Genomic DNA, 18,229 nt, shown 5'->3' with positions numbered 1-18,229 from the left:
TCCTAGTTCTCCCAAATGAATCAAGCCTGAGGGAGATTCTTAACCATAACCAGTGCAAATGTATGTGTACTGAGCCAGAAAACCTAATGAAACAAGTGCTCATTGAATTTTTGCAATGTCTGTGTTCACTACTATGCTGATACTCAAAGCGGATGGTGACAAAAGACACCCACAACTCGGTCATGGAGATAATCCTGGAAGAGTTAGGATTAGCATCACAACATAAGGTAACTGAAATTGTGTTGCACCCCACCTGCAGAACTCAGAGAAGACAGAGGCCTTGTGGGGCTGGTCTTGTGGAGGACAGGAATCCAGCCTTGATACAAGCATGAACAGATCAGAATTGGATAAATTAGGGTATTATGGGTAGTTTCTAGGAGCATTGCCCCCTAGCCTGGTACACAGTCATTCCTCCACCCTGGGAGTTGAGCCATCAGTTTATCCCATCAGTAGAATTGATTTTTACTTTATTTTTTTAATAATGTTTTTATTTTTCAATTACAGTTGACATACATTATCATATTAGTTTTTGTTGTACATCATAGTGATTAGACGTTTATAAAACTCACAAGTTATCGCCCTGATAAGTCTAGTACCCATCTGACACCATACATAGTTATTACAATATTATTGCAGAGTTGATTTTTAAAGTAGTAATTTTAGCATGATGCAAAAGGTTTAGAAGCATAAAAACATACCTGAGGGTGGGGCAGAGAGATGGAATTTGTCCTATTTTCATCTGCTTCTTTTTCCATTAAGAGTTTGGGGAACTATCAATCAGAAACTTCAAATTAAGAGCAAGTATAATAGTTCACTACTCCCTTTGCCAGTAAGAAAGTGCAGCATAATTGAGGAAGACTGACTTTACATTCAATATGAAAGCTTTGCATTGCAATTGATGATTATATTTATACATTTTTCACAAGTCTAAACTGATTGGAATTTATGCATCACTAGTTTAGCTGGTATTTGAAATTTAATCTCTAAATGATTCTAGGAAAGTAATTCTAGGTAATAATTAGTTGTAAGTCTCAATTTCATCATCTATAAATGGGAATAATAGTACCTACTTTATAAGATTCTCACGGGGATTAAATGAGAAATATTATGTAAACTATTTAGAATAATGTCTGGTATATAACATGCCAGGTAAGTGTTAGCACTTATTATTTTGAACCATAGATAACAATCATCCTAATGGGAAAATACCATTTGCATGTGCTAGTTATAAAAACTGTCTAGGGCTATGTAATTAGGGATGTGACAGCATATTATTTACCTTTTCAGGGGGCATTTGATTAGGAATTGAGTACAAATGTTATTTTCCCAATTCTAAGTAAATAGAACTTTTAAATGTGTAGAAATCCTGTTGTTTCTTTTTGTGTTGGCATAATACATTTGCTATATTGTCTTTGTTCTGTTACCTGCTTTTACACTTTAGCATTTCTATAAATTAAAGCTCATTTGAATAAAAGTTGACATTGGAGGAAGGTCACTGGTGTCTTGAGAGTTTCTGTAATCTCTACCCTTAGTTCACTTAACTGTAGTAATTACCTTTGAATTATTTAAATCCTTTTTAAAAGAAAATAGCCACTTAATCTTTGAGGAACAATTTATACCAACTGAGTAATAATGAATGCAGATATCTTTATGTTTTGTCTCTAGCTTCTGGTATGTGTCATTTGATATGGGGGAGGGTGTTGAATAGATTTAGGAAGCAAGTTGTACAGGCTGGTGAGATTTTGTTTGATGGATGTAGTGATGATAGAACTAATATGGGTTTCTCTATAATTGTGACAAAAACGCAAGCCTGGCAAAAGCAACTAATTGCTCGAGAATAATCTCCTGGGCTAGAATGTAAGTGCAAGTTCAACTTGAGGCTGCTAATACCTCTAAATGCCATACCATAGTCCCTAAAAGTTCCTCTGGCTCCTATTGAAATAGAAATGCACATATAACTAACACTTTTAGCTGGTTTGGAGTAAGTGTTTTTGTAAAGCTCTATACTTTTTCCCCAACTTATGCTGAAAAATTTCAAATATACAGAAAAGTTAAAATAGTATAATGAACATTTATATACCTTCCTCCTTAATTCAACAGTTGTTAACAGTTTGCTATATTTGCTTGATCTATTTATATTTTTTGATGTACCAGTTGAAAATTGCAGGTATGAAAACTCTTCATCCCTAAATACTTCTGCATATATATGTTGAAAATAGAGATTTTTTTCCTATATAACCACAACTAAGAAAGTTGACAATAATTTTATTATACTATCTACCATTCAGTCTATAGTTTGTTTGTTTTTTTTAATTCTTTAAGTCTCTTTTAATCTAAAAGTTCTCTTGAAGTCCTCTTGTCAAGGGGAACACGGGAAATGTTGGAATGTGGTGTGTTCAGGAGAAATGGTTAGGGGTGCAGGCTTCAAGATCTTAATCTTTTATCTAGAACTGTTACTGAATTCAAGGGGTTCATTTGCCTGTGTGCATCAAAGGCCAGTGAGACACAGACATGAACTTCCTTTGCAGCAAACATGGTAAAGGTTTATTTAAGGAAATGACTCCAAGCCTGGAGACACAGGTGAGCTAGAGCTCAAAGACCTGGCTCCCCTAGGGCCTCTAGGGGATAGGTTACATAGGGGAAGATTCATTAGTCGTGGTGCTAAAGGAGTTGGGGTTGTGGGCTTTACTGATTGGTCAGGGCTAAGGTAGGAGGTAGTTGATAATTACATCATCAAGGTGGGTCTGTCTGGTTTCAAGGGGATGTGGCTGATAGGGGGATCATTCCACCTTTATGGCTCCAGCTGAAACACAACTGAGGTCAAGATGTTATCTTTAGTTAGACTGAAACTGTTTCTGTCAGTAGGGCTGTTTGATGTTGACCAGAATCCGATGTCCTAAGGGCTTAACAATTAAGGGAGTGGTCATGCAGTATGTGCAAAGGTGGAAGGATAAGGAAAGAAAAGCAAGTGAGTCATGGTGCTGTAAGACTTGACAAGGCCAGTTTGAATCTAGGAGAAAGAAAAGAGAAAGTTTAAAGAAGTGAAATTTTTGCTGCACGGTTACAGTAGCTTTTGTTTGCTCTTGCATGCTTTGCCTAGGTTATCAGTCTTTTCTTCTGCATTAAGATTTAGGAGAAAGGCAAGACTAAAATAACTTTTTTCTTCCTCCCTCTTCATTTTTATTTTTCCCTCTGCCATTACTCCTTAGTGCTTAGCACTTTTCTGAAATGCCTTTCTCTGGGCCTGAGGCAGTGATGATAGAAAGATGATTCAAAGATAGATTTGTAGTCAGGGTCTTCTAAGTAATCTTTGAGCAATATAAAATAATTATTTGCCCATCAGTAGAGAAAAATACAGCTAGATTCTAGACATGTTCATGTGCACAGCCTTTTCAGAGAGCAGTTGTCAACTTTTGAGACTTTCTTTGAATTGTGCAGGTTTGGGGCACCTGTCCTGCTAGCCTAGTGCCTTCTGGTGAGAATACTGGAAATTCGTCCTGCCTTTCTTTGTGGCAGTTCCAATACATTTCTGCTCCTTGAAGTTGCTCCAAGCTCTGTGCCTTGAAGTTGTTTTATATTCTTGGTTATGGTGGATTTAACACCTAAATTAAAGCTTTAAATCTTTTTTTCTTTCTCCCTCGCCCCCCTCCCCCCTTTCCTCCTCTTCTTTGTTAACAATATCATAACATTAGTTCTAAAAATTTAGGAGATATATTGAGATGTGATTGTATTGATTTGTGTAAAGTTGATATTTGATCGTACATTTCTTCACTAATTTCCATATTGCTCAGTTCACCCGTGGGGCGTAGTGTTTTACCAGAACTAAGAGAATTTTAAAAAATCATAAGAGGTTTCAGTGCCCAGTTTTTTTCAGATGATGATCTAGATTAGAAAGCTGTCTGATGCCTCATTTATTAGTTGAAAGGGTTAGACTAGATGACAACATTCTTTGCAATTTTAAAATTGCATAAATCGCTGTACATACTTATAGATACACATATGGAATTTCTAGAAGGATTCACAAGACACTGGTAATAGTATTTGCCTCTGGCAAGGGAGACTAGGGAACTCAGTTGTTAGGGAAATTTCTCAATTTGAATGTTTTCCTTGGTAAAGAAAAGTAATCTGAAACATAATATTCTACTAAAACTGATACAATAGACTCACTCATATTATGTGGTTATTAAAAAGGACTTCAAAGCAATATAGAAAAATTATGAATTAATAAATGAAAAGTAAGCGATTATAACTATGTAAAGTATACAAGTGATATTGGATGGTATGTGAAGAAATTAAAACAGTGGTGAGATTGTGAACAAATTTTTTTTTTCAAAAAAATCTTTTGAGAAATTTAGTCATTCATTAACTGACTTATTTTTGTTAAACTAAAGGGAACATGAATTCTAGAGCAGCCCTTGAGGCCTGAGGCCAACACCAGGGTAAACTGGTCATGTTCCTGAAGAAAATGGCTGTGGCTGACAGAATCCAGAGAAAGGTGGAGATTAATTAGTGCAGCAGTAAACATACCTTCAGGCTCACGATGTAAGGATGATGATGATAATAGCTAACCTGGAGTGCTTACCATGTGCCAGACACTTTGCCAGGCACTTTGCTCTTATGGCCTCAGTTAGTTCACTCCATAGACCTGTTCACTCACCCCTCATTGGTAAGCAGTGGTGCCATGAATGGAATCAGTCTGTGTACCTGATGCTCACAACACTACTTTGTACACTGAGCTATTCACACCTGCCTGGCTGGCAGAAAGCTCCTCAATGCTTCCTCAGTGCCTGGACCCCTGCTGGCTCTTCCCTGGCTGGAAATGATTTGGCCTCCTCTGGTTTTGCTCTCCTTGGATAGCTAGTACAGAACAGAGCCCAGTTTGGGATAAAACCTGACGCCAAAGTATTCACAGCCACACCTAGTGTGTCTTCTCAGCCTAGCTCTGGGCCACTTGCTTCCTGCTTCTGCTTCTCCTGCTGTGCCCCTGTTTACTTTGTCCCATTGTTCCTAAAACTACAAGTAGATTTTTTTTTCCTGAGCTGGGGGAGGAGGATAACTATTATAACTCCTTCAGCCACCCTTTTAAACCCCAGTACAGCCTGAGACAAAAGTCCACGCTTGCCACACCCTTTTTGGCCATTGTCTTTTCTCCTATGATAACTCTTTTTTCCCCTTGTACCGCCAATCTGCCAGGAGACTATTTCCCAGAATTCCTTTTTTGCATTGTTCAAAGTTTTATTGTTATTACCTCATTTTAATTGCCAGCTCCTGCCTGAGTTGATCTAAAAGGAAGAGCACAATACCTTTCTTGTAGCTGTTGTCTGATAACGTAACAGTTTTACAGATTGCCTAATTTACTTTCTTGGACCCCATTCCTTTACTGAGAACTTAGTGGAATTCATGCAGTCATAGCTGACTCAAAGCTGTGGTGATCTTTTACTGAGAGAAAGGTCAATACTGAGGGAAAAGATCAAGCCACTAATGCAGGAGTAAACCAGATTTTAAAAATAGAATCTATTTGATGTGCCCCGATCTTAAATTCAGTACAAGTTACCTACCCAGCAGTGCCAGTCTAAAACATCAAAATGATTAATAAGTATGTGTTTTTAATCAAAGCATGAATTTTTATAGCTCCTAAGTCAAGGCACTGAAAGATGAAAGTTTCACAATTTTTTTTTAAACTAGAATTGCCTTTGGGTTGTTAAATCTTAACCACCTAACATTTAACACATAGTCTTAAGCAAGCCTATATATCCTTCATTCCTGAGAGTCAATTTTGATTGCTCTTGATTTAGTTTATTTTCTAATTTCTTTCATTCTTTAGCTTTTAAGTTTTCTGCTTTGACATTCTAGAGATGAGTTAATGTTGAGACATCTTTCCATTTTGTTCACTTTGAAGCATTCAGTGGTGGGCTCAGATCAGAAGGACAGCTGGCTCCTGAAGGGCCACAGGGGTTCAGTTTGAGTGAAGGCCGACTTATCCAATTGGGACTAATTTTGTGTTCTTTAGTTTCCCACAGTCAGATCACCCGCCTCTACAGCCGGTTCACTAGCCTGGACAAAGGAGAGAACGGGACTCTCAGGTAGGCAGTTCCTTTCTTTATTTCCTGGCAACGACTGAATAGCTGCCTTTATCCGAAGGGCAGGCATGGTAGGCATCCAGCCTGTGGAGAGCAGGGACCATTTTTTTTCACTGGTCTTTGAGTTTCATTGACCCAGAAGAGAGTTAAATAAGCAGAACAACGACATTACATTTATCACTAGGTGTTTGCTGCTTTACTCCAATTCCCTTTAGTTTGGGTGGCCATTATTCTGGTACCAAGAAAGTACTTTTGAGAATTTCAGCTCTCTCTGCTTGATTTTCCCCACAGCCCTTTCCCAAACGTATTAGCTTTTAGGAAGTTGACCCATAGCCATCCAAGGTGTCAGGTTGTTTTGTCCTCTCTCCTCTCATTTTCCAAAACAGCCATTAACCCTAGGGTACATCACTTTATATGTACTAATGTTAGATAAGATATTCAGTATTTTAGTCCAGAACAGTGGTTCTCAACTAAGGGCTATTTTGCCCCTGGGTAGCAAAATGTATGGAGACATTTTCAGTTGTCATGACTGGGGAATGCTACTCTTGTCTACAGGCCAGGAATGATGCTAAACATCCTACAATGCACAGGACATCATCTCACAACAAGAATTATTCTGCCTTGAATGTCAAAAGTGCCACCGGTCTAGAGTCAGCATATGATTTCATAGTAATGTAATGCTATATCATTTTATATTTGTAATTGCTTATCATGGTTAAATTAAATACTTTCTTAACATCACCTTACAACCTGACTCTTAGCAACAGCTTTTATTATTGTCATTCGTTAGATTTGATTGACTGGTATAGAATGAAGCTGCTTGCCTTTCTGGTGGCAGGCAGGAAACAGTTTAGGACTTTATTTGGAAGGCTTCTAGTACAATTATGGGATGTAGCATAAAGGAGGAAGGAATATAGTTGTTAAGTTTTTGTACATAATTCTAAGGCAGAAGAGCTAAAGAATGCTGGTAAATCTGTAGGGGCATGTTTGCTCAAGGCAAAATCTGCAGTCACTGGAAGCTGGATTGACCAAAACCATACTGCACAGCCATTAAAGTCAATGACTGTGGAATACCTACCATGTACAAAGACCATGCTATGTGCTTTTTATTATTTTTTTAATTGAAGTAAACCTAAAATTTACCATTTTAAAGTATACATACAGTGGCATTAAGTATATTCACAACATTATGTAACCATAACCACTGTCTAGTTCCAGAACATTTTCATCACAGATGGAAACCCCTTACCCATTAAGCAGTCACTTCCTATTTTTCCTTAGTGATTGTCCCTGGCTAACCTACTTTCTTTCTCTCTCTGGAGATTTCATATAAATGGAATCATACAGTATGTGGCCTTTTGTGACTGGCTTCTTTTATTTAACATGATGTTTTCAAGGTTCTTTCATGTTATACCATGTATCAGTATTTCATTCCTTTTTATGGCAGAATAATATTCTATTGTATGTATATACCAAATTTTGTTTATCCATTCATTGGTTGGTGGACATTTGGGTTGTTTACACCTTTAGGCTATTAAGTATAGTGCTACTATGAACATTTTTGTGTAGACAATTCTCTTGGGCATATATCTAGGAGTAGAATTTGGGTCTGTGATAATTTTATGCTTAATTAACCAAGGAACCACCAAACTTTTCCGAAGCAGCTGTACCATTTTACATTCGTATCAGCAGTGTATGAGAGTTCAAACTTCTCCATATCCTCACTAACACTTATTATCTGTCTTGATTTTAAGCATCCTAGTGGGTGTGAGTGGTATATCTCACTGTGGTTTTGATTTGCATTTCTCTAGTAGCTAATGATGTTGAGCATGCGCTGGTTGATCATTTGTATATCTTTGGAGAAATGTCTATTCACATCCTTTGCCTGTTTTTTAATTGGATTATTTGTCTTTTTGTTGTTGAGTTGCAAGAGTTCTTTTTATAATCTAAATATTAGACCCTTTTCAGATATATGATTTGCAAATATTCTGTAAATTCTTTTCACTCTAAATTGTTTTTTTAAAATACAAAAGTTTTAGATTTTGATGAACTCCAATTATCTGATTTTTCTTTGGGTACCTATGATTTTGGTGTCACATCTAAGAAACCATTGCCAATCCAAGGTCATGAAGATTTACTCCTATATTTTCTTCTAAGAATTTTATAGTTTTAGCTCTTATATTTCAGTCTTTGATTCATTTTTGAGTTATTTTATGTATATATATACAAAATACGTATTTTTGTATACATATGCAAAATACATATAATATATGTGGTAGGAGATAATAGTCAAACTTATTTTTTTGCATGTGGGTATCCGTTTCCAGCACCATTTGTTAGACTATGTAAATTTACAGTTGAAAAATAAACTAGACTAGAAATCTCTACTTTTTTTTCTTTTGGCTCCAATATTTGAATAATTTACTTGAGTTTGGAATTACATCTTCATAAATTCAGATTTAATCACTAAGTAAAGATATAGATTCGAATTAGTTGTAAGTCCTTTTTTTCTTTGTAGAAAGTGCATGATTTGTAAATGTGTATGTTTTAATCACTTTCACTATTTGCTGGAAAACAGTAGAAAAGCTTTTGTAAAAGGAAATGTTTCTCCTTAGAAAGGGGTGAAAACTTTCCAGAAGTCAGCTAGTGTTACTTTTCCTTAATATCTAGGTAAGATTTGCTCAGCCCCTAAAACACCATTTCACACTGTGGAAAGCCAATGAATTAACTCACTATTTGGTAGATTTTATTAAGTGCCTGTGATGTATTGAGCACTGTTCCCAAGTGTACATTTTTGCTGACATTTCAGAGGATTTTAGGGAATGAGAGGAAGTAAATGTGTATGTGCCCACCATCCCTCAATCAAAAGTCAGAAACAGCCTTGCAAATAAGCTAGTCTGGCCCTAGAACACTCAAAACAACCAGCAAAGGACGATTTAGCACTTATTGACACTGTATATGAAGAGAATTCTGTTATCAAAAAAACAAAATTATTTTGTCAATTTAAAGTATTAAATGCTTTTTATAATAGAAATTATTATTTCAATGTTAATAAATACAATTATATTATAAATATAAGTAATAAATGACATCTCTATGATATAGTTCTTAAATATGGAAAACTTTTCTTAATATACTCATTCCCATGAGTATATTCTTTTAACAAATTTTGATGTTCTCATTATGTAAAAGTCATCTAAGCATTGATCCTGGGTACTTGAAATATAAGCAGTTAGTTGTGAGGCCACATCTCTGAGTAAGAGAAGGGTCTCGCACAGTGAAGGTCAGTGTAGAGGGCTGGTCTCTCAACCTCTGGTTTGCCAGAGCGTCCCTGTGCCCGTGAATGTCTGGAAAACCACTCTTCAGTGGGAACTTCTTGGCCACAAAGACTTGCCTGCTACCAGTAATGTCTTTTCTTTAAAAATCTTCGAGGACGATTTTCCTAGGTATATTATGCGGTAGATTATACTATTGGTATGCTTTTTTTATGAGTACACACAAATCTACATTTTGAATAATCTTACACTTGGGGTGTAGGCTGCTTGGAGTATTTTTTTTTATTAGATTTGTGTTGGTAGACAAGTTTGAGAAACTAAGTTTAGAGAAATTGCCCATACAACCTTCATTCTACTATAAAACAACTAATAATAATAAACTATATATTGTTTAATAGTTTACAAACTATTTTTTATACTCTTTTATTTTAATTTTTATACTTTCAACAGTCTTCCCCTTGATCTTAATAGAACAGCAATGTATCTATACGATCTAAATTTTAAGAGAGTTTAAAGGTGTCAAAGGACTGCATTTAGGTTCTTATTGACACTGAAAGTCCTAGACTAGATCCCTTATTCAAGCTAGGTTGTGCACTTGCCACTTAATACTACACCTGGTATTTAAACCATGCCTTTTCTCAGCTAAAATTGCTTAAACGTCTTAGATACTAAACTGAGATACGTGGCCATGCAATTCAGATCAGCCTTAATCTTCATTTAAAGGAGAGTAGTTATTATTTCTTAACCTCTGTCAAACAAGAGAAGCTACATTTTGATGATAATGTGGACTTTGTATTATAGCACAAAGTATTTAATAAGAGCTTATAGAACATGTTTGTTGAATTAAATAATCAGGACCTCAGTAATTTCCTTTATCTTTTATCATCTTAAGCAATGCAGTTAAAATTATTACCCTAAGGGATCGAAGATTGGAATCCAGAGTTACTGTTCCAGAGCTTTGTGCTTAATCTCCTAGGTTAGTTTCTACCTGTGTCACCACCAGATGTGGTGGAGATGAACTGTTTGAATTAATTAAGCACTGTGTAAATGTTAAACCACAAGAAAAACTAGTGTTGAAGTCTCCTGGGTAAGTAGGAACATTAGCATTTAGTACAAAGAGGGTAGAGGAGTAAGTTTTACCTCTTGTTAGTAATGATCTTAAAGGCAAGAATCAGATTTATTCAAGGTTATATTCTTTCACATACTTTATAACAATTTACCAATTGTTAACATTTTGCCACATACTTCAGTATGTATTTCCTATAACTAGAACATTCTCATCAAAATCAAGAAATTTATAGAGTTGTGATACAGTACTATTGCAAAATATTCCATATTCCAAATGTTCCATCTTCATTTTTACCTATTGGCTCAGTAATGTCCTTCATAGTAATTTTTCTCCTACTCTGCGATCATGCATTGAATTTAGTTGTATGTCACTTTAGTCCCCTTTGATCTGGAACAATCTTCTGCCTATCTTTGTCTTTTATTTTACTGGTATTTTTGAAGAGTACAGCACAGTTAGTTATGTTGCAGACAGCTTTATATTCTTGGCACAGAATATCAACCAAGAAGTTTTTTAAAAAACACTGAACATTTTTGGGGAGAAAACCTTTCTTTCAAAATGTTTAATATGGGAAAGAAATGTGGTTTTAGGAGAAAAGAACATGTGCTTTGACTTACAGACTTAGATTTAAATCACAATTCTGCCACTTCCTAGTTTGTAGCACTAGGTAGGTTTATCTCATTGACTCTCAGTTTCCTCAGGTCTAAAAGCGTATAGATAAAATGTTGGCATGAAGAAATGAGATAATGTATATAAACAGAGTTAGAGCAGCACATGATGTGTATACAGTGAATGGTAACTAATAATACTCACTTCAGCATAACTTCCAAGTTGTGAGAAGATGACTGTTCTTGTCATGTTCGAGGGTTCCATACTTATCTAGCTCTAGTCTGGAAAAGGCAATGGAGGAAAAAGCCAGAATCAGAGCAAGGAAGTGTGGAACTCAATTGCCACGTTTTATTCTTTCTTCGTCCTAAGTATTGCCTAAGAAGGGTTCCTCGGATTTCATAGGTGCTGTAGATCTTCCTACCAAGGGTACAGAGGCCTCTCTGAATTTTTGCTCCCATATTCAAGCTCTGTAGTGTTTGATACTCTGCATATGCTGTTCATTCTCCAAATTTAATAACTAAGTACAAAGTAGTAATGCTCAAGGAATCATTTACAGGGACAACTGAGTATTTGCTCGTCAGTGGTTTATTGATGTAACCAGTGTGCCAAATTCACTGGAATATGGCATAGTCAAATCTGGCTTCTTCCACTCCTGAGTTGGTGCAAGAAGCACTTGGCAGCTATCAAAGTGCTATTCTATGCAGTTATTTAATTTAATTTGCCACAGAAGTAAATTCCAGGAGGTAATACCCTTGCATCTTTGTACTCTTGCATGACTGAAGGAGTTCATGCTAAGGGCCAATGCTCTCTAACTCAAGGTGATTCTCATGGCAGCCGGGAAGATTTCCAGCGGATTCCAGAACTTGCTATCAACCCATTGGGGGATCGGATCATCAATGCCTTCTTTCCAGAGGGGTGAGTCCCTACCGTTGTTGGGCTTTCTTTCTGAGGCTAATCAGGAATAATGATATTGGTTGGGTCATCTCAGACCACAACACTCCTGATTATATTGGGCATACCTAACTTGGTCGTATGTAGAATATCTTTTCTTTTCTACTCTCCTCTCCTTTTTTAAACTTCAAATAGGTATATGAGCCCATCTTCAAAATTCTGTCTTTAAGCTCTTTATCTTTGATATAAAACTAAACTCTTTAATTTTATTTAGAAATAATTTCAAATTTGCAGAAAAGTTGCAGAAATTGAAAATAGTACAAGGATCACCTGTATATATTTTACCCAGACGCAGCCGTTGTTATATTAACATTTTGCCTCATTTGTGTGTGCTCTTGTCTCTCAGTCCTAGTCAGTAAAATATAATTGAGCCACCTACATAATTATAAATTTTCTAGTAGCTACATAAAAAAGTAAAAATGAACAAGTTAAATTAATAGTGGTAATATATATTTTATTTAACCCAATATATCTAAAATATTGTCATTCAATATTTAATCAATATTTTTAAATTAATATATTTACATTCTTTTTATATTAAGTTTTTTAAATCCAGCGTGTAATTTATAAGTACAGTACCTATCAAGTGCTATAATAATGCAAAATATGTATTTTATTTTTTTCCAGCTGTATTGAAACATGATTAACATAGAACATTATGTGAGTTAAGGTGTACAACATAGTGATTTTATATATGTATGTATTGCAAAATGATTACCACAATAAGGCTAATTAACATGTCTATCACCTCACACATTTACTTTTTGTATTATGGTGAGAACTTTTACAATGTACTCTCTTAGCAGCTTTCAAATATACAATGCAGTGTTGTTAACCATAGTGCTGTGCATTACTTTGCCAGAACTTACTCATCTTATAGTGGAAGTTTGTACCCTTTGACCACCTTCACCTATTATTATTTTAGTCTAATATATTATTTATATTCCAACTTAATCAGTTCATCCAGTAATATCCTTTATATCACCTTTCCTCCCTATAATGCAGGATCCAGTCTGGGTCCTTTGTCATGTCTCTTTAGCCTTCTTTAATGGGGACCATTTACACAACCTTTATTTTTCTTTTAATTGACTAAGGATACAGTTCTCTCCCACAACACACACACTTTCTCAAATAGATTTAAGTTTGTCTAATGTATGACTAGGCTTTTGATATGCTTCACTACCTAATACACTCCATTCAAAGTACTGAGTAAATATTTATTGATTTGATTAGGTACTTTTTCATGAATAAAACTTATCATATAATCTTGTTTTAAATCATCTCTTTAACGGTCTCTTACTGGTTCCTTGTGACTTCTCTGTATGAACCAGAGGACTTAAAAAAAGTTATATGGTTACCAGTTCTTAATAATGAGACTAAATGTCAATGAGGACACTATCAGATAAAATGCCTGGAGAAGAAATTTTAGAACTCTGAATCGAGACCAAATGAATTTGAGAAATTGAATACTCAGTAAATCTGCATGACGGAGAAACAGTAGCAGCTAGTTGGTGTGAAGACAGGAATCATATCAGACTGAGACCTGTTCTTTTTAGATTCATGTTGACCATGTATAATCTCCTGCCCTTCCTTATTTTCCCCTATTTCTGTCCCTGAACTGCCCTTTTTGTTTCAGGTGTGATTTTTGTGCTGAATTCTTCCATTTTTTCTGCTTACTCTTTTAGCCCATGCAGAGCATTGAACCTTCTCCAGGGATAACATTTACAGATATCTTGTGTATTCGAAACTTTTGCAGTGAAAAGTAAACCCAGTAGAGTCATTTTGCCAATTTGTTTTTCAGAGTTCCACAATTATCACTGATTATTTGAAGAAGCAGCTTATGAAAAGTTGTTTTATAAGGCCAAACCACCTTTGTTTTGACTACAGTATTGCCTGCCATCCTACCCAGGGATCGGCTGCTAAGGACAATGGGCAGGTGTACATGAAGAAGCTGAAGCCCACACTGGGCTACACTGCTAATCTCTCAGCAAGCTGTTCCTGTGCTTCTGGCTCTGTCTAATCAGATACAGATTTTGGCTTCCGGGTTATTTTCTTCTCTAATCTTATGTAGATGGATTTTTTTTTTTAAGATAAGATTTGAAAGTGGAATGTTGGTATGTAGTTATCTTTTACTCAGAGACATTATGCCAGTAATATATGTACTCATAAACCTGTTTGACCTGGCATATGACTCATATCTTATTCTACATTACTTGATTCCTCAGATCTTACTCACATTTTTTACAAGATATCGCTCCATTTTGCTATAGCTGCCTTGAAGAGCTAAAGGTCATTCTTTTGAGTATAATGGGCTCCCGTCTCTGTGTGTCTACCTGGCACTTAAGAGACCCAACATACTGTATGGGTTCAGTGGGGCACACAGACTGGGAGTTATTTTTAGATAGCCACAGGAACCAAGCAACCTGTTCTTTCCATGACTGCTTTAGATAAAGGAATCTGTCACATGGGACTTTCTTTTTTGATATTAAAGAACATTCCTCATTCAAGTTTTTAAAATATTTTTTTGTAGAATTATTGATTAGCCTATGCTCAATAAAAAGATTTTCTTTAAACTTTAAGTACCAAAAACCTTTATACACAAAGAGGTCTTTCAAAACATTATGATCATGAAAGATAGGGGGAACATCTATCCAATTATGAGGGAATAATAGAATCATGATACGACTACACAATTATGCTGATATTTAAAATGTTTGGAGATTTGCTTAAAAGTTGATTGGAGATATGCTTAAAAGTTTTAAAAATCAAGATATAACAAAACTTTGTGTGCAATGTGTTCACAATTACCCAAAAAACATAGAAAAATTACTGGAAGAAAATATATTAGTGATGATTGTCATTGATAGGTAGAACTAGGAATGGTTTTTTTCTTTCCACTTTTTTTTCCCAAATTACCAGAAATGTATTTATTGCTTTTATAACTAAGTAAACTTTATTTTAAAAGCAGCTTGTCCATATTAAGATTAATATTTTAACCTTAAAATATTACTAGGTATATGTGACTGCAGGAGAGACATGGGAGGTGGTTGGGGAATCACTGAGTTGAACGACTACCTTACTGTTTGCGGCAGAATCTGAAGCAATGAGTTTAAGTCCTGCTTGCCTGGTTGAGTAGCCCTGAAGCTACCCAAAATCCTCTTTGAGAAAAGATACACAAGTAAATTCAATAGGTGACTGATGCTCGTTAATCATTTATAAAGTGGAAATAATAATGCCTATTTCACAAGGTTGGGGTGAGGCTTAAATGAAGATATTTTTATGAGCCCTAAAGTACTATGCTTATGGAAAGAGACCTCGTTAAATGGACTTTCAGGCTACTTTAGCTAAAGCTATTTCCAATATGTTAAATTCATAAGAAGTAATCACCCTGATTGACATGGTGTTCTGTTTGTTAATATTTCCCAATCAGAGAGGACCAGGTAAACTTCCGTGGATTCATGAGAACTCTGGCTCATTTTCGGCCCATTGAGGATAATGAAAAGAGTAAAGATGTGAATGGACCAGAACCACTCAACAGTCGAAGCAACAAACTACACTGTAAGGAGATCAAGTCTTCCGGTTTAAAATATTTGCTTTTTATTTCTTACACATCATTTATTTACTCATTCATTTATTGAACAAGCATTTACAAGAGCATAGTGGTTAAGAGCTCAGACACTGGAGCTAAACTGGCTGGGTTTGAATTCCAACTCTGCCACTTTTTGACCATATGACTTTGAGCAAGTTACTTAAAATCTTTGGGCCTCAGTTTTCTTTTTTATAAAATGGAATATTGAGGGGTTTCCCAAAGGGATGTTGTGAGAATTAAATGAATTAATATATGTCAAGTACTTTAAACAATGCTTGGAAATAAGAGTTAGCTATTAATATTATCCTTATAATTCATAGAATGCCTGCTGTGTGTCAAGCATTGTTGTAAGTGCTACGGTGACAACAGTGGAAAAGACCCAACCCCACATATAAAAAATAATGGCAAGATCCTTAGCCCATTTTAGAATTTGTTAGATACTGAATGTGACTTAAATAGGAGTGGACAGCTGGGTTAGTACAAGATATAATTTTTGATCCCATGCCTCTTGTCTCCTTTCTTGGGGTGTTTGTTAGATTTCCCTCTGCCCTTGTTGTTTCATATATGATATTACCCAACCTCTTACAACACTTCTCCAAGAAAGTGAAATTTAATTTCTCTTCATTCAATACTAGTCAACACTGGAATTGAAATTATATTGAATTGACTGAGCCCAAGCTGCTCTTGCAAAGGTACACAGTGGTATACAGAGAGGTCTAAATAAAGAAAAAGGAAAGGCTTTTTAGTATTAACACAAATATAAGTTATAGACTATAATGGCAAATTTACATATATTTGAAAAATTGTACATAAGACTTGAACTTTTTTTTTTTAGTTTCAAGTATATAGTACATTGGTTAGACATCTATATAGTTCATAAAACAGTCCCCCCATTCACATCCTCCTTCCCCTGACCCTCCACCTAGCCAACGTATTAATGCTAACTGCCTTCCCTATGCCTGTGACCATCCATCAGCTACTAATTTGTACTTCTTTAGCCCTTCACCCCATTCTCCCAGTCTCCCAAACCCCCACTCCCCTCTGTCCAACACCAAATTGTCTACTATATTGGTGAGTCTGTTTTTGATTAGTTTGTTCTTTTTATTCCTTAGATTCCGAATATAAGTGAAATCATATAGTGTTTATTTTTCTCTGTCTGACTTAAATACCTTCTAGGTCCATCAAAGCAATATCTTTTTCCATCCCTTTTTCATATGTAAGGGTCTTGTTTTCTTATCCTTTCAGCCACTCTATCTTTTGGTTAGAGCACTCAATTCTTTTCCATTTAAGGTACTTATTGATAGGAATATAGTTGTTGTTACCATTCTTTATTCCTGTTTCTGATACACGTTTTTTCTTCTTAAAGAAGTCCCTCGAACATTTCCTGTAATACTGGCTTGGTGGTGATAAATTCCTTTAGCTTATTTTTGTCTGGGAAGCTCTTTATCTGTCCTTCAACTCTAAATGACAACTTTGCTGGATAAATTATTCTTGGTTGTAGATCCTGGGTTTTCATCCTGTCGAATATATTTTACCAAGCCCTTCTGTTCTGCATAGTTTCTTTTGAGAAATCAGCTGCCAGTCTTATGGGTTGTCCTTTATATGTAATTATTTGTTTTTCTCTTGCTGCTTTTAATATTCTTTCTTTGTATTTAACCTTTGGCATTTTACTTATGATGGGTCTTGGTGCAGGCCTCTTTGGATCTCTGATTTTTGGAATTCTCTGAGCTTCCTGGGGTTTTATGGCCATTTCTTTCACCAGGTTAGGGAAGTTTTCCAGCATTAACTCTTCAAACAGCTGTTCAACATCTTGATTTTCTTCAGTTACGCCGATCAGATGGATATTTGGACCCTTAATAGTGTCCCATATCCTCCTTAAATTATTTTTATAGTCTTGGCATCTTTTTTCTTGCCATTCTGATTGAGTGTCCTGATTGGCTTTCCTGTCCTCTAGATAGAGCATTTGATCCTCTTCTTTATTCACTTTTTTATTCCATTTTAATGTACTTCTCATTTCAGGTAATGTGTTCTTCATTTCAGACTGGTTCCCATTTAAATTTCCATTTCCATTTTTGTTTTTTATCTCTTTGTTGCGGTTCTCACTGAATATATCTACACTTCCCAAAAGTTCACTGAGCATCTTTATAACTAGTGTTTTGACTTCTGCATCTGTTAGATTACTGGACTCTATTATATCTAGATCTCTGTTCTCTTCTCTTGTATGATTTCCGCTTCTTTGTCTTCTCATTTTGGCTCCCTTTCTGTGTCTGTTTCTATGTCCTAAGCAAAGCTCTTAAGTCTCCCGGTCTCATTAGTGTGGATTTGTGAAGTAGGTGTCCAGTGGCACAGTCTTGAGAGGGGTTTAGCTGCAGGCCAAACTTAGCCCAAGCCTCTACCCCTCCGGGGCGACCTGTTAAGATTCAGCAAGCAATCCACAGATGCTGTGCTTATAGTTGCCTCAAAAGGCCACACCAGAAACCGAGGCCAGCTGCCTCCAGTGTGAGTCTAGGTGCTGCTCAGCAAGAAGTACCTAACTCGCTGAGGATATACCTGTATGTGGCTTCGGAAGAGCTGAAGGGAGTTGGGGGAGGCGGGGTTTCAGGGAATCTTCTAGGCAGAGCGACTTCTGTTATCCAATTTGATGATGTCACAGCTATGG

The 18,229-nt window shown here is 36.0% G+C and overlaps 1 protein-coding gene across 1 annotated transcript in view; it reads left to right on the top strand.

Annotated features, from left to right (window-relative positions):
• CHP1 (calcineurin like EF-hand protein 1) overlaps positions 1 to 18,229 on the top strand; it is a 36,045-nt gene that overhangs the window by 1,877 nt on the left and 15,939 nt on the right. The window contains exons 2-4 of the mRNA XM_039843847.1: positions 6,011 to 6,083; positions 11,865 to 11,945; positions 15,412 to 15,539. Of these exons, the coding sequence (XP_039699781.1) occupies positions 6,011 to 6,083; positions 11,865 to 11,945; positions 15,412 to 15,539 (282 nt within the window). The remainder of the gene's footprint in view (positions 1 to 6,010; positions 6,084 to 11,864; positions 11,946 to 15,411; positions 15,540 to 18,229) is intronic.

The sequence above is a fragment of the Pteropus medius genome, unplaced genomic scaffold (genome assembly GCF_902729225.1).
Source record: "Pteropus medius unplaced genomic scaffold, Ma_sr-lr_union100, whole genome shotgun sequence".
In the NCBI taxonomy this organism is placed as follows: domain Eukaryota; kingdom Metazoa; phylum Chordata; class Mammalia; order Chiroptera; family Pteropodidae; genus Pteropus; species Pteropus medius.
Note: the sequence above shows the minus strand (reverse complement) of the source record. Positions and strands in the feature narration are given on the sequence as shown.